The sequence below is a fragment of the Equus asinus genome, chromosome 8 (genome assembly GCF_041296235.1).
Source record: "Equus asinus isolate D_3611 breed Donkey chromosome 8, EquAss-T2T_v2, whole genome shotgun sequence".
Taxonomy (NCBI): domain Eukaryota; kingdom Metazoa; phylum Chordata; class Mammalia; order Perissodactyla; family Equidae; genus Equus; species Equus asinus.
Window position 1 is genome coordinate 69,128,136 of NC_091797.1, and position 21,134 is coordinate 69,149,269.

Consider the following 21,134-nt stretch of genomic DNA (forward strand, 5'->3'; position numbering starts at 1 on the left):
CCCGTGGGCTGCCGCTTGCTGTGCTGGCTCCCGTGCCCTCCGGAGTGTTGTGAGCGGCCCCGTGAGGACCCGGCGCGCCGAGGCGTCGTTGCGCTGCCAGCGCTGTGCCGGGAAGCCCGCGCCGCACACGGAGACTCAGAGCACCCAGACACTCCAGCTAAGGGTGGCTGTGGCCACTAGGTGTGGGGCAAGAGATGACAGTGGGGAATGTCGTTTTCATAAAAATTCGTCTTTAATTTCTAGCTTTTCGTTTTTGAATCGTTTTAGACTTATAAAAAATTATAGAAATAGTACAAAGCAAATAAACATGTAAAAAGATGTTCCATGTGACAAGCCAGTACCGAAATACAAATTAAACCTACAGTGAGCTGTCACTACACACCTGTGAGAATGGCTGAAATTAAAAGTACCAGTATTGCCAAATGCTGAGGAGTCGGTCTTCTCTTTACTACTGGGGAAACCGCTAAAGGTTCAGTCACTCTGAAATCAGTCTGGCAGTTTTTCAAAAAGTTAAACCCACACTGCACTCCTGGGCACTTATCCTTGAGAAATGAAAACCTATTTTCACACAAAAGCCTGTGTATGAGCATTTAGAACCTTATTTGTAACTGCCAAAAACTGGAAGCAGCCCAGATACCTCTTCAGGGGTGAATGGTTTAACAGACTGGCACGTTCACACCCTGGGAAGCTACTCAGCAGTGACACAGAAGGAACTTCGATCCGCTCAACAGCCTGGATGGATCTCAGCGATATTATGCTGAGTGAAACAAGCCAATCTCAAGAAGTCTGTATGATTCCATTTACATCACATTCTTGAAATGAAAAAAGTTACAGTAATAGAAGACAAATCAGGGGTTGCCAGGGCTTGAGGTCAGTGGAGGAGGTCGAATGTGATTATAAAGGGGCAGCAGCAGGGAGATCTTTGTGGTGACGGAACAGTTCGGTAATTGACTGTGAGTCTGTATGTGTGATAAACAGTTGTGGAGTTATAGACAAGGACACTCAAGAAGAGTGACTGCAGAAACTGGTGAGGGGTGTGGTCTCCTTCATTGTGCTGTGCCAGTGTCAGTTTTCTGGTTTGGGTAACACACTGCAGTGTGTAAGAGGTTGCATTGGGGGAAGCTGGATAATGGGTCCACAGGAATAGTACTGAGGTCTCAGTACTAATTTTCAACGTCTTGTGTTTATAATTGTTCAAATAAAGAGTTAAAGATGGGCCAGCCCCAGTGGCCTAGTGGTTAAGTTCGTCATGCTCTGGTTCGGTGGCTGCAGTTCAGTTCCCAGGCATGGACTTAAACCATTTGTCTGTCAGTGGCCATGCTGTGGCATTGGCTCACATACAAAAAACAGAGGAAGATTGGCAGCCGATGTTAGCTCAGGGCCAATCTTCCTCGGGGGAGAAAGGAAAAAGTTAAAGAAATCCTGTATACCATTTGCTTACATTCCCCAACATTAGTATCTTAACATAATCAAACTACGAGGAGGAAAACCAGCAAGTATTATCCAGTCTGCAGACTTAACTCAATTGCGTGTATCTTTATCTTTATGTCTCTATTCAATCAGTCAATTGAGGTCCTGCAAATACTTCCATTTCTAATCCAGGGGTTGGCAAACTATGGCCTGCTAGGTCATATCTGGCCCCCACCTAACTTTTTGTTTGTTTGTTTTATTGAGTTATTGATAGGTTACAATCTTGTGAAATTTCAGTTGTACATTAATGTTTGTCAGTCATGTTGTAGGTGCACCACTTCACCCTTTGTGCCCACCCCCCACCCCACCTTTCCCCTGCTATCCACTAAACTGTTCTTGGTCCATAATTTTAAATTCCTCATATGAGTGGAGTCATACACAGATTATCCTTCTCTCGCTGGCTTATTTCACTTAACATAATTCTCTCAAGGTCCATCCATGTTATTGCAAATGGAATGATTTTGTTCTGTTTTGCAGCTGAGTAGTATTCCACTGTATTATGTACCACATCTTTATCCATTCGTCTGTCGACGGGCACTTAGGTTGCTTCCACGTCTTGGCTATTGTAAACAGTGCTGCAATGAACATTGGGGTACATAGGACTTTGGGGATTGCTGACTTCAAGCTCTTTGGATAAATACCCAGTAGTGGGATGGCTGGATCGTATGGTAGTTCTATTTTTAATTTTTTGAGGAATCTCCATACTGTTTTCCATAGTGGCTGCACCAGTTTGCATTCCCACCAGCAGTGTATGAGGGTTCCTTTTTCTCCGCAACCTCTACAACATTTGTTGCTATTAGTTTTAGATATTTTTGTCATTCTAACGGGTATAAGGTGATATCTTAGTGTAGTTTTGATTTGCATTTCCCTGATGATCAGCGATGATGAGCATCTTTTCATGTGCCTATTGGCCATCAGTATATCTTCTTTGGAGAAATGTCTGTTCATGTCTCCAGCCCATTTTTTGATTGGGTTGTTTGATGTTTTGTGGTTGAGTTGCGAGAGTTCTTTATATATTATGGATATTAAGCCTTTGTCAGATATATGACTTGCAAATATTTTTTCCCAGTTAGTGGGTTGATTTTTTGTTTCAATCCTGTTTTCATTTGCCTTGAAGAAGCTCTTTAATCTGATGAAGTCCCATTTGTTTATTCTTTCTATTGTTTCCCTTCTCTGAGAAGGCATGGTGTCCGAAAAGATCCTTTTAATACTGATGTCAAAGAGTGTACTGCCTACGTTTTCTTCCAGAAGCCTTATGGTTTCAGGTCTCACCTTTAGGTCTTTGATCCATTTTGAGTTTATTTTGGTGAATGGTGAAAAAGAATGGTCAATTTTCATTCTTTTACATGTGGCTTTCCAGTTTTCCCAGCACCATTTGTTGAAAAGACTTTCTTTTCTCCATTGTATGCCCTCAGCTCCTTTGTCAAAGATAAGCTGTCCATAGATGTGTGGTTTTATTTCTGGGCTTTCAATTCTGTTCCATTGATCTGTGCACGTGTTTCTGTACCAGTACCATGCTGTTTTGATTACTGTAGCTTTGTAGTATGTTTTGAAGTCAGGGATTGTGATGCCTCCCGTTTTGTTCTTTTTTCTCAGGATTGCTTTAGCAGTTCGGGGTCTTTTGTTGCCCCATATGAATTTTAGGATTCTTTGTTCTAATTCTGTAAAGAATGTCATTGGGATTCTGATTGGGATGGCGTTGAATCTGTAGATTGCTTTAGGTAGAATAGACATTTTAACTATGTTTATTCTTCCAATCCATGTACATGGAATGTCTTTCCATCTCCTTATGTCGTCATCCAATTCTCTCAGAAAGGCCTTGTAATTTTCATTATATAGGTCCTTCACTTCCTTAGTTAAATTTACCCCAAGGTATTTTATTCTTTTTGTTGCGATTGTGAATGGTATTGTATTCTTGAGTTCTTTTTCTGTTGGTTCATTACTGGAGTATAGAAATGCTACTGATTTATGCAAATTGATTTTATACCCTGCAACTTTGCTGTAGTTGTTGATTACTTCTAACAGTTTTCCAATGGATTCTTTGGGGTTTTCTATATATAAGATCATGTCGTCTGCAAACAGCGAGAGTTTCACTTCTTCCCTCCCTATTTGGATTCCTTTTATTCCTTTTTCTTGCCTGATTGCTCTGGCCAGGACCTCCAGTACTATGTTAAATAAGAGTGGTGATAGAGGGCATCCTTGTCTCGTTCCTGTTTTCAGGGGGATGGGGTTCAGTTTTTGCCCATTGAGTATGATGTTGGCTATGGGTTTGTCGTATATGGCCTTTATTATGTTGAGGTAGTTTCCTTCTATGCCCATTTTGTTCAGAGTTTTTATCATAAATGGCTGTTGGATCTTGTCAAATGCCTTCTCTGCATCTATTGAGATGATCGTGTGGTTTTTATTCCTCAGTTTGTTGATGTGGTGTATCATGTTGATTGATTTGCGGATGTTGAACCATCCCTGTGTCCCTGGTATGAATCCCACCTGATCCTGATGGATGATTCTTTTGATGAATTGCTGAATTCTGGTTGCCAAAATTTTGTTGAGAATTTTTGCATCTATGTTCATCAGTGATATTGACCTGTAGTTCTCTTTTTTTGTGGTGTCCTTGTCAGGTTTTGGTATCAGCGTGATGTTGGCCTCATAGAATGTGTTAGGAAGTGTTCCATCTTCCCTAATTTTTTGGAATAGCTTGAAAAGGATAGGTATTAAATCCTCTCTGAAAGTTTGGTAGAATTCCCCAGGAAAGCCATCTGGTCCTGGGGTTTTATTCTTTGGGATGTTTTTGATTGCTGTTTCAATCTCTTTCCTTGTGATTGGTCTGCTCAAATTGTCTGCCTCTTCTTGAGTGAGCTTTGGAGATTGTAGGAGTCCAAGAATTTATCCATTTCCTCTAGGTTATCCATTCTGTTGGCATATAGTTTTTTGTAGTATTCTCTTATAATCTGTTGTATTTCTGCAGAGTCTGTTGTTATTTCTCCTCGCTCATTTCTGATTTTGTTTATTTGAGCTTTCTCCTTTTTTTTCTTTGTAAGTCTGGCTAGTGGTTTGTCAATTTTATTTATCTTCTCAAAAAACCAGCTCTTTGTCTCATTGATCCTTTCTACTGCCTTTTTTGTTTCAATAGTATTTATTTCTGCTCTGATTTTTATTATTTCTCTCCTTCTGCTGACTTTGGGCTTCATTTGTTCTTTTTTCTCTAGTTCAGTTAGGTGTGCTTTAAGGTTGCTTATTTGGGATTTTTCTTGTTTGTTAAGATGTACCTGTATTGCGATGAATTTTCCTCTTAATACAGCTTTTGCTGTATCCCATATGAGTTGGTATGGCATGCTATCATTTTCATTTGTTTCCAGGTATTTTTTTTATTTCTTCTTTAATTTCTTCAATGATCCATTGCTTGTTCAGTAGTGTGTTGTCTAGTCTCCACATCTTTGTGCCTTTCTCAGCTTTTTTCTTGTAGTTAATTTCTAGCCTTATAGCACTATGATCTGAGAAGATGCTTGTTATTATTTCAATTTTTTTAAATTTGTAGAGGCTTGCCTTGTTTCCCAACATATGGTCTATCCTAGAGAATGTTCCATGTGCACTTGAGAAAAATGTGTATTCAGCTCTTTCAGGGTGGAGTGATCTATATATGTCTATTAAGTCCAATTGTTTTAGTTTTTCATTTAGCTCCACTATTTCCTTGTTGATTTTCTGTCTGGATGATCTGTCCATTGATGTGAGTGGGGTGTTGAGGTCCCCCACTATTATTGTGTTGTTTTTAACATCTTCCTTTAGGTCTGTTAATAGTTGCTTTATGAATCTTGGTGCTCCTGTGTTGGGTGCATAGATATTTATAAGCGTTATTTCTTCTTGATGAAGTGTCCCTTTGATCATTATATATTGTCCCTCTGTATCTCTCTTTACCTGTCTTATTTTGAAATCCACTTGGTCTGATATGAGAATTGCAACACCTGCCTTTTTTTGTTTGCTATTAGCTTCAAGTACTGTCCTCCACCCCTTCACTCTGAGCCTGTGTTTGTCCTTGGGGCTGAGGTGTGTTTCCTGGAGGCAACAAATTGTTGGATCTTGTTCTTTAATCCATTTTGCCACTCTGTGTCTTTTTATTGGAGAGTTCAATCCATTCACATTGAGAGTGATTATTGATGCATGTGGACTTAGTGCTGTCAATCTCATTATCTTGTTTTCCTGTGTTTCTTTTCCTGTTTGCTTTAGACTACCCATTTAATACTGCAGTTTCTTATGCTGGGTTTCTTAGATTTTTCCTTATTTATGATTTGTGACTCTTTTCTGTACTTTATTTTAGTGTCTACCTTGAAGTTTGTATTTAGAATCTCGTGTATAATACAGTCTATTCTCTGGTGGTCTCTTACTTACTTGACCAATACTGATTTAGACCCTTTGCTCTTCCCCTCCTAAATAATTATTTTCATTTCTTATTCCAACTCGTTTTATTAATTTGTAGTTAGAGTGATAAGATCGTCCTTGCTTTGGTAGTTTCCTTACCTTTACCCTAATGCTATAATTGAATATTTGCTATCCTGTTCTGGTTCTATCCATCGGTCTCCCTAGTCTGTGGATTGTGTCCCCTTTCTCCCTTTTTTCTTTTTTCAGGTATGAGAGCCTTCTTGAGGATTTCTTGTAATGGAGGGCTTTTAGTTACAAATTCCCTTAACTTTTGTTTGTCTGGAAAAGATTTAATTTCTCCCTCATATCTGAAGGAAATTCTTGCTGGATAGAGTATTCTTGGCTAAAGATTTTTATCCTTTAAAGCTTTGAATATATCACTCCATTCTCTCCTAGCTTGTAGGGTTTCTGTAGAGAAATCCGCTGACAGTCTGATAGGGGCTCCTTTATAGGTTATTCTCTTTTTTTTCCTTACTTCCCTGAGTATTCTCTCCTTATCTTTCCTATTTGCCAACTTTACTACTATGTGCCTTGCAGTAGGTCTTTTTACATTGACAAATCTAGGAGATCTAAAACCCTCCTCTACACACATTTCTCCGTTGATCCCTAGATTTGGGAAGTTCTCTTCAATAATTTCGTTAAGCACACTTTCTGCTCCATTTTCCTTTTCCATATTCTCGGGAATTCCTATGATCCTTATGTTCTTACTCCTCATTGAATCCATTATCTCTCGGAGGTTTTCCTCATTTTTTTTTATTCTTAGTTCTCTTTCTCCCTCTGTCTGGCACCATTCAGCCTATCTTTGATTATGCTAATTTTCTCCTCTATGTTGTCTACAGGGGCATTCAGGGAATCTGTATTCTGTTTTATCTGGTCCATTGTGTTTTTCATCTCAAGTAATTCTGTTTGATTCTTCTTTATGATTTCAGTCTCTTTTGTGAAGTAACCCCAAAACTCGGCTTGTTTCTCTTTCTCTCTACCTCATTGAGTTTTTTGATTATAGCTGCTCTGAATTCATTATCACTTAGTTTACCTAATTCCAAGTCCTCAGGACTTAATTCTGTGTTTTTATTGTTTTCCTTCTGGTCTGGGGCTTTTATAAATTGCTGGATGGTAGAGGAGCGGTTTTTTCGCATGGTGGTAGAATTCGGTTGCAGTTACAGCCTGTCGCCACTAGATGGGGGTCGAGAGCCGCGTGTTCTGAGCTCTCCGCCTTTGTTGGGGGGGGGGGGGGGGCGGCTGTTACTCACACGCGCCGGTCTGGGTTCAGATCAGTTCTGTTCTCTGGTCTCCCAAGGCCCTTGATTTATGGGGTCCCCGCGGACGGAAGCTTCCCGCCGTCAGCGGGTCTCTACTGAACCAGCGGCAGGAGTCCTGGATGATCCCCGGGTCGCGCGGCCCCTCCCCCGCTCCTTCCCGACCGGCGCCGCAGTGATCGCAGACTCTAGGGGAGGGAGCGATGTTCTCTCCTACCGTTCCAGCGCCTCCGGGGGTGTAAGCAAGGTTTATGATCTCCGCCTTCTTGGTATTGTAGGTCTCTAACGAGCTGGCATTATGTTTATTCTCTGAAATTCAGTTCTTCCAATCTTTTGTTGTATTTTGGAGGGGAGAGAATCCAGGGTCAGCTCACCCCGGCATTTTGCTCTGCCCCCTCTCTCCCACCTAACTTTTTTTTATTTTAGGAAGATTAGCCCTGAGCTAACATCTGCTGCCTGTCCTCTTTTTTTTTGAAAGATTTTATTTTTCCTTTTTCTCCCAAAGCGCCCCAGTACCTAGTTGTGTATTTTTAGTTGTGGGTCCTTCTAGTTGTGGCATGTGGGATGCCACCCCAGCATGGCTTGATGAGCGGTGCCATGTCTGCGCCCAGGATTCAAACTGGCAAAACCCTGGGCTGCTGAAGCAAAGCATGTAAACCCAGCCACTCGGCCATGGGGCTGGCCATTATCCTCCTCTTTTTGGTGAGGAAGATTGGCCCTGAGCTAACATCTGTGTCCATCTTCCTCTACTTTATATGTGGGATGCCACCACAGCATGTCTTGATAAGCAGTGCATAGGTCCATGCCCGGGATCTGAACCGTCGAATCCTGGACCCCTACAACGGAGCATGTGAACTTAACCACTAAGCCACCAGGCCAGGCGCCGGCCCTCACCTATTTTTGTAAATAAAGTCTTATTGGAACACAGTCACACTCTGTTGTCTGTAGGTGATCTTGAGCATTTGAGAGACCTTATGGCTCACAAAGCGTCAAGATTTACTCTCTGGCCCTTTACAGAAGAGTGCTGACCCTTACTCAAGCCTCCCCCTCCTCCTTATCTGTAACTCCCCTCTGTGTCAGTGAGGAGCCTGGCTCTCATCAGCCACAATATATCCAATTATTTGCTGAGGACACATAAAATAGCTTCAGGGTCACTAACCTGTACCACTGTGGAACACACCTACCAGCCAGAGTGCTGTGGTTGTGTACCCTTCATTTGGTTGTCATCCTTGGAGTATATAGTCATACATTGCTGTTTTTCATAGTTTCGGGGTTGGTTCTCCTCAACGATGAGTTGAGCTCATTTGTTTTGGTTTGTATTCCATTTAGGAGTCTCTTCCTATCTTTTTGTTTATTTACTTATTTTTTGAGTAGTGTAGTACGTGAATCGCAAACATGTTTCTAAAAGTCAGAACATATAAAATTATATTCAGAAGTACTGCTGTCCCCTGCCCTGGGCTCTCTGTCTGTTCTTCCTATCCACTTCCCACCCACCCCCACAGGTAAGCAGTCTCGTTAGTTTCTCCTTTATCCTTTGTTTTTTGCACACGTGAGCCAATACTTGTATTAAGAATATTAGTCACAGAGTGTGTGTTTTGCTTTTATTAAAATTGACTTTCTAGCATATTGTGTATTCTGCAAGATTTAAACCTGTGTTCCTCGATAGCCTACCAGCTGTAGCTGATGTTTATGGATTTGCCAGACACGGTGGTCACGTGTTATTTTATCTAATTCTCATTACAGCCTAAGAAGTAGAGCAGTTATTATGTCCATTTTATAGATGAGGAAACTGAGGCTTAGAGTTTGCGTGACTTGCCCAAGGTCACACAGTTAGTGATACAATGTAATGTAATTGTCCTTTATAGGGTTTGCTTGGTTGCAAGAACCGAAATCCCCTTCAAACTAGCGCATGGTAGAAAGGTAGCTTTAGAGTAAAGACACAGGGGTGGTATGAAAAATAGAATATTGTCAGTGAGCTGGCCCTGTACCTGAGTGGTTATGTTCACAGGCTCTGCCTCAGTGGCCTAGGAGTTCGCCGGTTTGGATCCTGGGCACGGATCCTAGGTGCCGCTCATCAAGCCATGCTGAGGCGGCATCCTACACAGCACAACCAGAAGGACCTACAACTAGAATATCCAACTATGTGGTGAGGGGCTTTGGGGAGAAGAAGAAGGGGAAAAAAAGAATATTGTCAGGAACAGATGCAGCTCCTCTCTGTTTATTCATAGCATCTGCCCCCAAATTCCCCTCCCTTCAAGCTTTGCCTTGCCTGTGGCTTTGACCTACCCTCTGCGTTTCGTATCACTTCCTTATCACTGAGCCACTTCTCTGTCTTAGATCCCGGTGTACTGAGCATCCACTTAGGTGCTCTTCCTGGGTGGAGTCCTGTGATCAGCAGGCCTCCCCCTCCAAGTTCTTTGGCAGCTTTAGAGGAGCGTGTGCAATACATTCATTGTTAAAAGACTGATATCCCCTTTGCAAATAAGTAACAGCCATTTTTGAAAGATTAGAGTTGGGTGGGGGAGGTGGTCTCCTAAAAAGTTTTAAAAAAAGAAATACACGAAAACAGATAGGATGATATAATGAGCCCCTTCTACCTAACATCCAGCTACAGAAGGTATTAGTACTTTGTGAATCTTTTTTTTTTCTGTCACTACCCCCTCTGTTTTGCTCTCCTGTTGGAGTAATTTAAAGCCAATCCTGGATATCGTATCATTTCATCTTTAAACATCTCTTAACCCTCTCCAGTCAGGCACTGCATAACAACTTTTCAGTCAAGGACAGTGGTCCCATAAGATAGGTACCATGCAGCCTAGGTGTGTAGGAGGCTGTACTATCTTGGTTTCTGTAAGCACGCCCTGTATGTCCAGTTCTTTCTGAATCTCCTCTGAGTTTCTCTTCTTTTTCTCCTGTCTCTTAATCCTTGGTATTACTCAGATTCCATTTCAGGCTTACTGTTTTTTTGTATGTTCCTTGTTGTCCCTGGTTTCGTCTCGGTATTATAACCACCGTCTGTCTGCTAATGACTCCCAGGTCTGTGTTTCCCACACTGAACTTCTCATCTTCCAAGTCTCAGACTTGAAAATCAGAATGCCCACTTGGTGTGCAGTAGGTGTTTCTAATGCTCAATGCGCAAATCTCCATTTGTTCTGTCTCTTATAGTCTCTGCATCAGGTAGCATCTCTTCCTAGGCATTTGGACCAGAAATGTAGGTGTTGTCCTAAGCCGGCTAATCCCTCAAACCCTCCGCATAGCATCTAATCCACTGTCATTGAAACCTCCCGTTGTTCTAGTCTCAGCCCTCGTCTCTAGTCCCATGACTGCAATGGCGGTCTGGCCCGGTCATTTCTTACCTTCTCCCCTAATGCTAGCTGACCGTGCTGAGACCCGTACTCTATAGATTTAACTGTTGTTTCTCCAAATACGGGGATTAAAGCTCCAGCTCCAGTTCGGATATGCAGTTTGTAGCTGTATAACTTGAACAAGTTACTCATCTTCTGTGTGCTTTAGGTTCTTCGTCTGTAAAGTGGGGGTGAATAATGGTGATACCTACCACACGGAGTTACTGTGACTGTTAAATACCTTAGTGTTTGCAGAGTACTTAGACTAGAACTGGGCACACAGAAAAGCTCCCCAAAACATTAAACATTAGCTATTTGTTATTAGTATTAACAAAATGAGTGCCAGAGCTATCTATGTGGCTCCTTGTTTAAATCTTTGCATGATTTCCCATCACTTACGGAATAAAGTGTGAATAGATCTGTAGGATAAGTTTCTGGAGTTGGAGTTTTGATGGATGTTGTCCAATTGTCTTCTTTGGCATTTGTTCCAAATTACACTCCAAGTAGCAGTGTATGAGTACACCTGTTTCCACAGTGCACTTCCCTGGGTGGAGTATTAGTGTGATCGTATTGCATAAGAGTCCTAGGTTATATGACTCTTATCCAAATAAACCAGAAGCTGTTTACCTGAATTGTGTTAAGATTATTGTAGATTTGGAAACAAAAAACTTATGGAAATCCTCAGAGTTCATAAAGGATATTGAGAAACACTGGATTGAAATGAAACTTTGAAGCCAGCTTTTTTGCCACTTTTATTTTATTTTTTTTAATAAGAAAAGATGTACTTACAGTCATTGAATTGGTTTTTGTTGTCTTGCGCCTAGGTGAAATGACAATGGATGCCATCTTGGCTCGATTGAAACTGTTGAATCCAGATGACCTTAGAGAAGAAATTGTCAAAGCTGGATTGAAGTGTGGACCCATTACATCAACTACAAGGTTCATCTTTGAGAAAAAGTTGGCTCAGGCTTTATTAGAGCACGGAAGAACACTGCCTTCACACGCTCCCGGCCATGATTCTGCAGGTGCCACAGCTCTCAGCCGGAACACGCAAGGGATTTTCAAGTCTGTTGTGGGGAGCCAGACTGAGCAGGTCAGCTTTTCTGAAGACCGAGATTTTGGTTATAGCGTGGGCCTGAATCCTCCGGAGGAAGATGCTGTGACATCTCAGACCTGCTCGGTGCCCTTCAGTGCTGTGGCTGGGGTCGATGGCCACAAAGCCGTGGTGAGGGCCTCTACAGAGCCACCTCTGTATTACGGTGTGTGCCCAGCATACGAGGATGCCCCACCGAGAAATGGTAATGTGACAAGCGTGTGGTGTTTCTTACACAGGTGGTGTGTGGACAGCAGAGGGACTCACAGACTACACAGGAGAAGAGAAGAATTTAACCACCGTAATCTGATCAGCCTAAATCAACCACTGTTAGCGTTTTTATATAGAACTCTCCTGAAGTTTTTGTAAATGTATACGTGAATTTTCAAAAATTAAGAAAATTGGATTCTCTAAGATATAGTTCACTTTACGAATATTTGGTGGCTGGCTGCCATTGGTTGATTAATCATCTCCCTCCTTTTTTTAATTCAACATAACCTGAATACCTTTTATGTTAATGAATGCAAATGGCCATGAAAGTATAAGTAATTTTCAACATTAAAGAATTACAATTTTAAACAAGGCTAAAATAGATAGCATTGGAAAGAATTAATGAAAACTTGATGTTGATTAGAATGTCAGAAGTTGTGTACTGTCATTATTATTATTGTTGTTGTATCATTTGTGCTGGGACCTAAAAACAGGAGATTAGTTAGACATATATTATGTACCACGAGTAGAATGGAATAATACTCAACCATAAGAATTTTTTAAAGACGTTGGAAATGCCCATGATGCATTTTCCCTTTATCTTTAATCTTTTTTTTTTTTTTAAGATTTTATTTTTTCTTTTTCTCCCCAAAGTCCCCTGGTACATAGTTGTGTATTTTTAGTTGTGGGTCCTTCTAGTTGTGGTATGTGGGACGCTGCCTCAGCACGGCTTGGTGAGTGGTGCCATGTCCGCGCGCAGGATCCGAACCAGTGAAACCCTGGGCTGCCGAAGCAGAGCGTGCAAACTTAATCCCTCGGCCACGGGGCCAACCTCTATCTTTATCCTTTATTATTATGAAAGTTGTTTTTCTCAAAAAAAATATGCATATGTACTGTATGTATTCTATATACAGGGTAGAAAATAAAAGTGTAGTTTCTTTCTTTCCTCCTCCCCACTCAAATCTTACTCACCAGAAGTAACCACTTAGTAACTGTTTTTGTGATCATTTCTGACCCTACTATGTTTGTTTATATATATAAACTGATTGTTTTATTTTTGATATGTTTTCATTTAAATTTAACATATATATATAAATGTACATTGTTTTTATTATAAAAATGGTAAGTAGATGTTTTGGGTCAAAAGGTACACATTTTTTAAACCGTGAAAGCTCCTGCCCTCCAAAAGGCATAACCATTCACGATGTGTGAGAGAGTAACTTTCCCAGTCTCTCTACAACACAATGTTGAACTCACATCTGTCTGTAAAAAGGGAAGGTGAGTGTCTTGTTGCCATTCTGTCAACCACACTGCATGTTACTGAACTTTCCTATTTGTCTTTTGAATAAGGTAAACCTCTATTTTGTTTGAGGTCAATCACCTTTTTTATGTGGTTATAGTCTATTTGTATTTATTTGATGAATCACTTGGTCATATCTAGTGACCATTTTTATTGGGCAGTGGACGTTACCATTCTTCTATCAGTTAAAAATTTTTTCTCCTGATCTGTCGTTTGTATTTTATATATTTTGAGAGTCTCATACAGAACTTAATTATGATAGTTCCCCTACAGAACTTTAGTATTTTTATGCAGTTGGGACTTTCTTTTCCTGTATGTATTCTGGGTTTCTTGGCATGCTTAGAAAGGCATTCCCCGCCCAAAATTATGTTTAAAATTCCCTTATGTTTGTTGCTAATATATTCATAGGGTTGTTTTTTTTTTTCCTTTTTCTCCCCAAAGCCCCCCAGTACATAGTTGTATATATTTTAGTTGTGGGTCCTTCTAGTTGTGGTACGTGGGACGCCACCTCAGCATGGCCTGATGAGTGGTGCCATGTCTACCCCCAGGATTCGAATTGGTGAAACCCTGGGCCGTGGAAGCGGAGCGCGTGAACTTAACCACTTGGCCACAGGGCCAGCCCCCTATTCATAATTTTTTAACTTGTTTTTTTTTATTATTTTTATTTAGATTGTTAATCCATGAATTTTATTTTTTAGTATGGAATAAGTGTCCTTGGATACAAAATTTCATGTATGTATAAAATATGTATCATTTATGTCCACACACATATATATAACCAAGCTTATTAATTTTGTTCTTTTGGTTAGCTAAGGCCCTTTTTCTTCAAGATTTAAAATTGAAATATTAATATGAGAGAAAGCTCAGACAACTGGGTAGCAATCGTTTGTTATTAAACCCAGGGCTTGGGGCTGGCCTGGTGGCGCAGTGATTAAGTTCGTACGTTCCACTTCTCCACTGCCCGGGGTTCCTGGGTGCGGACATGGCACTGCTTGGCAAAAGCCATGCTGTGGTGGGTGTCCCACATATAAAGTAGAGGAAGATGGGCACAGATGTTAGCTCAGGGCCAGTCTTCCTCAGCAAAAAGAGAAAGATTGGCAGTTAGCTCAGGGCTAATCTTCCTCAAAAAATAAATAAATAAATAAATAAATAAAAAGAAACCCAGAACCTTCAGGTGTGAATTAAGTGATAATGGCTCCCGTTCTTCATCTTTAATTTTCCTTTGTTACTTTTCTCACGCAGAAAGGATTCATGTTTATGAAGATAAAAAGGAAGCATTACAAGCTGTCAGAATGATCAAAGGATCCCGATTTAAAGCTTTTTCAAGCAGAGAAGATGCAGAGAAATTTGCTAGAGGAATTTGTGATTATTTCCCTTCTCCAAGCAAAACCTTTTTACCACTTTCTCCTGTGAAAATAGCACCACTCTTTAGCAATGGTGGGTTAAAAGCTAAATTGTATAGCAGTTCACATCTTGGCATTACTATCAAATTTACCCCCAGGTATTTTGTGCCCTCTTTCCTGATTTATTGTAACTGGTTTTTTCCACCTTTGAGAGGAGTCCACTTTGCTAGGGAGCAGAGAGCTGAGGCCCAGGCCATAGAGCGGCTGAAGGAGAATGGGTCAGTTGGCTGTTCTGGGAAGGACCAGGGACCATGTAGGTAGAGGTGATGGGGGGCTGAGTGGGCCAGGCAGCTACTCCTCCAGGCCCTGAAGCTGAGGAGGCCATGGGAGAAGCAGTGAAAGGATCACCATCACCCCTTCTGTTCTGTTCTCTTTGTCTCGCTTTCTCCCTGCTGCCTCTTAGATTCAGGGGATTTTTTGGATGCCAAGATCAGTCTGTTTCTCCCTTGAAGCTACACCTGATTCTAGGACTGTGGCACCTGCTTTGACCCAGAAGATCCTGCAAAAGCTGGGCTCGTCTGCAGGAGCTATCCAGCCAGAAATCTGAACATACCCACTCCCAGCTCAGAACCAGGATCTTAAGAGGGGGCCTTTGCAGTCAGCATTGTGCAAAACCCTGGTGGTCTTTAACTTTGGCCCAGGCTCAGTCTCATCGCCTCTCAGAGCTCATGGTTGTCCTGCTGCCCACGCTGTCGGGGTTCCGGAGGAAGGTGTCCTGTCCTTGCAGACATCTGGCCTCCAGTTGAGAGTCCCGTCTGCCTCCTTTCTTTTGTTCCCGCACTTGGCCTCACACAGGTGCTGCTTAGAAACCAGAATGAATGTAAAACACTTACAGGCTTCCCTCTTCCCAGTTTGTGAAAGTTCACTTCAAGAAGATCACTTTCGTACATTCTCAGGTTTTGTAATTAAACCAACTGAAATCACTCTTTTGCTCGCTCTTTCTTTATGGGAATGCTTTGTGCACCTCACAGATTTATGCGAACGCTGGTGATGCTCCTTTGGCCCTGTGCGCTCATCCTTCCTCCATCTAATGAGACCCATGCTGCCTTCACAAAGCCTTTTCTAGCTGGGGTCCAGTTGAGTCTTGTTGGCCTTTCACTTACGTGCCATAGCAGTGTGTTTGTACCACTGTGGAGGCTGGGACATAGGTCCTTCTGCTACCTATTATAATTGTTTCTTATCTCTTACTCCCAACTAGATTGTAAGCCTGTGTGAGAGAGAGAGATTTTCTTTTTTTTTTTTCCTGAGGAAGATTAGCCCTGAGCTCACATCTGCCACTAATCCTCCTCTTTTTGCTGAGGAAGACTGTCCCTGAGCTAACATCCATGCCATCTTCCTCTACTGTATATGTGGGGCGCCTGAGGGAGAAATTTTTATTGCCCTCCATGTAGCACATAGTGGGTGATGAGAAAAATGTTTGTGAAATTAAATATTCTTAAATGTGGTTTCTTAATGACAGATGGTTTATACCTCTCTGAGTCAGAAACAGTAAACAAAGAGCGAGCGAACAGTTATAAAAATCCCCGTACACAAGATCTTACTGCCAAACTTCGAAAAGCTGTGGAGAAGGGAGAAGACGACACCTTTGCTGATCTTATCTGGAGTAATCCCCGATATCTCATTGGTTCAGGGGACAACCCAACCATCGTACAGGTAATCCTGCTTGCAGCATCATTAGCGTCAAAAGACTGGTTGACAAAGACAAAACTCAAAATCTGCGGTATTCTTTCAGGAAGGATGTAGGTACAACGTCATGCATGTTGCTGCCAAAGAGAATCAGGCTTCTATCTGCCAGCTGACTCTAGAGACTCTGGAAAACCCTGAATTCATGCGGCTTATGTACCCCGATGACAACCCAAGCATGCTGCAGAATCGCATTTGTTACATCGTGGACCTGTACCTGAACACTCCTGACAGAATGGTGAGTGTGCCACCTCCTCTCTTTTCTAGTAGAAGTTACAGCCAGTCTTAAAACACGGTTAGTGTTCCTAGTATGTGAGTATTTACTGTGTCCCTGCACTGTATCTGTGCATGTGGAGGATCAGAGAGGAGACTCACATTCATTGAGCTCAGAGAATTTAGAGAGAGATGGTTGGAAAATAAGCTCTGCTCACACATGAGAAGTCCGCCCCACCGGGCAGGGTGCATGTGGGGCTTGGCTGTGGACAGAGCTGCTGCAAGGATACTTCCCTCCTGGCCGTTGTCAAGAGAGGCCCAAGCTGGGCTTTGGAGGATAGGTGAATGCTGAAAAGCTAAAGGGAGAAGAAAGTAAAAAAGTTTTGGTACCTTTTATTCTAGTGTTCTGTGTATATCTTTTTTTTTTTTTTTTTTTTTTTCAGTTAACATTACATTAGGACTATTTCCTGTGGGGTTAAAAATTTCCAAGGGATGATTTTTAATGGCTCATCAGGCTTAAGTAAGGATTCTTGAAACAGAAGAATTTTACATATATCAGAGAAAACCCAATGATGGCATAGAGCCAAGAATTATAAAGTCTCAGCAAAACCTAGGAGTTTGGAAAGGTGTAGTTGGCAGGAGAGGGAATAAAAGAAGCATATTGGAGTGGAGCATAATTTATTATCTCATAATACATATCGAATATGATACATTGAACTGCAGAATTGGAAAGTAAGAATGACTTTTAAATTAATAAGAGAAAAAAGGGGGAATGGAGATAAATTTGGCCAAACTTGCAAATTTAGAAGGGAGTAAAAGAAATACAGTGATTACATGAGCAATAGTAAGTGTAGAGTAGGACAGAAGGAATAAAATCAGTTAGACTAAGTGTGAACGAACTGCATCAGTAAGGATGTCTGACTTGATTAGAATAATCAGGAAGTCTGCCTTAATAGCTGTGATACAGAACTGTGTACCTTATAGAAAACACACATTCTGTTCTTTCTGTTTTTCTTTTTTCTTTTTTCTGCTGAGGAAAATTTGCCCTGAGCTAACATCGTTGCCAGTCTTCCTCTTTTTTTTGCTTGAGGAAGGTTTGCCCTGAGCTAACATCTGTGCCAGTCTTCCTCGATTTTTCAGTATGTGGGCTACCAGTACAGCATGGCTGCTGACAGAGTGGTGTAGGTCTGTGCCCAGGAACTGAACCCGGGCTGCTGAAGCGGAGCATGCTGAACTTAACCACTAGGCCACCAGGGCTGACCATCACTTTTTTTTTTTTAATTTTTAAAGATTTTATTTTTCCTTTTTTTCCCCCAGAGCTCCCCAGTATGTACATGTATACTCTAGTTGTGAGTGCCTCTGGTTGTACTATGTTGGACGCCACCTCAGCATGGCCTGATGAGCGAAGCCATGTCTGCACCCAGGATCCGAACCGGCGAAACCCCAGGCCGCTGAAGCAGAGCTCGCGAACTTAGCCACTCGGCCTGGGGCCGGCCCCAGTCACATTCTTTTCTTAATGACTGTGCGGTACTCACAGAAAATGTACATATGCGTGTCCACAAAGAACACTTAATAAATTCCTGAAATTAGGTGATGTTACAGGTCATATTGTCTGATCATAACCCACTAAGAGTAGGAATCAATTAAAGCACTGACCACAACACTTGGGCATCCTAGAAAGCCTGGGGGCTCACCAGAGAATGTGGCATGAATGAGAACTACACCTGGTCCCGGACCCAGAGCCTGCTGTCTACATAGGAACAAAAGTTCCTGGCAGGAATGAAGGGACAGGTTGGGGTCAAGTTTGTGGAACTTGGAGCAGGTTAGAGATGGACGTTACATGGTGTGAGGGAGGTGAGTGGCCAAAAGGAAACAGGAGTGTCTAGGGCTCTCTGAGGTCTGATGCTCCGAATGCCAAGTGAAGACAGTAGGCCCTGATGTGCAGTGACCTCTGTCCTCTGCATGCCTGGCAAGGGAGGGCTGGCTGTTAGAGCTGAAGTTGTCTCAGGGAGAACGTGAATCAAGAAAGACCTAATCCAGAGAATACACTAAAGCCGGGCCCACAAAGTACAGTTTTTGCAAATAAAACTTTGTTGGAACACAGCTGTGCTCATACTTTATATGTTGTCTGCGGCTGCAGAGAAAGGTAGAGTAGGGTAGTTATGGCAGAGACTGGGTAGCCTCGGAGCCTAAAATGTTTACTTGGCTGAGAAAATTTGCTGACCCCAGGCAAAAGGACAGGCACGGCGGAGAGCGGCGGTGCGGGCAAATGCCCAGACCTTTGCAGGTTCTCTGGAATGTATGAGGTGGGGAGGCAGTCCTAGAGGGTGTGGAGCAGGGCATAGGAGGTGACTTGAGGATATTTGCTTGCGCAAGATGACTGGAGTCACCTAGTGGAGGGTGGGCTGGAGCTGGGAGTGTGAGCCCAGGCAGAAGGCCCATTAGGTGTCTTGGCAACCTAGACAAGAAGCTAAGGGGAGGGCAGCCTTGGCATACGGAAGGAGGAGTGACCACTGGGGACTGCGGAGCTGGGATGTGCTGTCCTTGCTAATTACAAGGTGGGCTGCAGGGCCGTCTTTCTGGCTCTGGTAGAGGCATGTGGATTCCACTTTGGACGTGCTGCATTTGAGCCTGCGGCCATCCAAGGGCCCAGAAGCAGTGGACCCAAGAGCTCTTAAGCTCAGGGGGCGCTGTCACCCTTAGGCCCACTGGTCTGTAGGCAGCAGATGAAGGTGCAGCTGTGGGCCGGGGAAGGGCACCCCTGGGGGAAGCCGGGGCACTGAGAAGCACCATGGAGTCAAGAGTGCAGCGTTTCGTTTACTGCAGTGTTAGCCACTAGAGAGAGTTTTCTTTAAGTACAGACCAAATGCATAGACTTTGCTTTATTCTGGATGTTGCCTTCATCTGTTTATTTCACATTTTGAGCATTGATTTTATGACCTTGTACCAGGCCCTGAACTGTTAAAGCTAGTGTTTACTGAGCAGGTGTTACGCTCAGCTCGGTTATAAGCTCCCACTGGACCCGAGCACCTGGGCACTAGACACACAGCAGCCAGAGCAGTCTGCTGGGCTGAAGCCCGGCTATAACGTGGATATGTGCTAGTATGCCAGTTGTTTTTCAGTTATAAAAAGTGTCTTTTTACAGTCTTTTGGGGGGTTTTGTTTGTCTTACTAAATACCTATTTTTATCTTAAAGCAACCTTATGAAACAAAGTGTAAATGAGAAATAAGTGTTTTTCCTCTGCACCTCTCTCAGGGCTATGACACGCCGTTGCATTTTGCTTGTAAGTTTGGGAATGCAGATGTAGTCAATGTACTTTCTTCACACCCTTTGATTGTAAAGAACCCGAGGAATAAATATGATAAAACACCTGAAGATGTAAGTACCTATTGAAATGCCATTACTGTATAGTATTAGCAATGAAAATCCATAAGATATAGTGTATTTCACAGCTACTGTTAAGTCACATGTAACTCTGTGTGAGTTTGTTTGACTCATGGGCACATTAGCACCCTGATTGCTGAGCAAAAGGCACTCTGTGAAGAAGATGCATCTGTAGAGCCAGGAGGGAATGAATTGCCCCAGTTTGCTGGGTTTATTTTCCTGAATCTGGCAGATGGTTCTCAACAGCTCAGCAGTCTTTTATCAAGTTCCCTCTGTACACACCTCAGTTGACCAGGGTCAGAGAGAACAGAAGAGGTGGTAGTGATGCTGGTGATGATGGTTATGATGATTACGGTGATGATGGTGGTGTTGATGGCCATGATGATGATGCTGGTTATGATTACAGTGGTGGTGGTGGTGATGATGGTCATGATGGGGATGATGTTGATGGTAATGGTGGTGATAGTGAGGATTATGTTGATGGTGGTGAGGATGATGACGCTGAAAGCACCTGATGTGTGGTCAGCTCACTGTGCACTAGGCAGAGTCCTAAGCCCCTCCTGTACTCTCACCTGACCTATACAAGCCTTGTGAAATAGGCATTGTCATGATCTGTGTTGGCAGTTGAACAAAATGCGCCTTAGGGCAGAGGTGCTTCTCTGCCTGTGAGATGGAAAGGGAACTGGACCTGATGAGAATTGAAAGCTGGGTTGATTATACCATACACTGGAGCTGGAGCTGACAGCTACACTGTCTACATACACTGGACCTGCCAGCCTTTGGAAATAGGATCTGTCAGGATCCTATTCTGGTAGTAAAGCCTCTTTTGTAGTTGCTATGGTTACATAAGTAATGACCACTTTCTGTAGAAAGTTTAGAATACACATAAACAAAAAGAGTAAAATTCAGCAGATAATTCTACAATTCAGAAATTACCATTATTTTGCATATGTCTTACTCAATTTTTTGTGTACATATGTATATTTTTTCATATAAGATGCTATTTGGTAACTGATATTTTTAAAATATTTGACATCTCTCACAATCGGTTACAGACTTAAAAAAAATAGTTTCATTACTTGCAGGGTACACTATACAATTGTAGTTTGTTTCTCACAGGCTGGCAGGAGAGATGGTAATTTTGTGGTTCTTTTCTTATTTCAAAGTTACTGGTTTTTTAATTGTTTCTAGCAAAAAAATGTTCCTGCCACTACAATTCTCCAAGGGCTGAGAAAGTTGATTCCTGTAGTTGTGAAAATAAAACATTTGTGTTCCGTGCTAGATAGGAGTTCTGTTTCAACCCAGTCCACACAGGACCTCAGACAGGGGCACTCAGAACTGAAAATTGTGAGTGTGTCCGCGTGTCT

General features: G+C 42.3%; 1 protein-coding gene across 1 annotated transcript in view; it reads left to right on the forward strand.

Moving 5' to 3' along the window:
* ANKLE2 (ankyrin repeat and LEM domain containing 2) overlaps nt 1-21,134 on the forward strand; it is a 30,826-nt gene that overhangs the window by 962 nt on the left and 8,730 nt on the right. Inside the window, exons 2-6 of the mRNA XM_044776132.2 lie at nt 11,305-11,778; nt 14,326-14,520; nt 15,946-16,139; nt 16,219-16,407; nt 19,639-19,761. Coding sequence (XP_044632067.1) covers nt 11,305-11,778; nt 14,326-14,520; nt 15,946-16,139; nt 16,219-16,407; nt 19,639-19,761 — 1,175 coding nt within the window. The remainder of the gene's footprint in view (nt 1-11,304; nt 11,779-14,325; nt 14,521-15,945; nt 16,140-16,218; nt 16,408-19,638; nt 19,762-21,134) is intronic.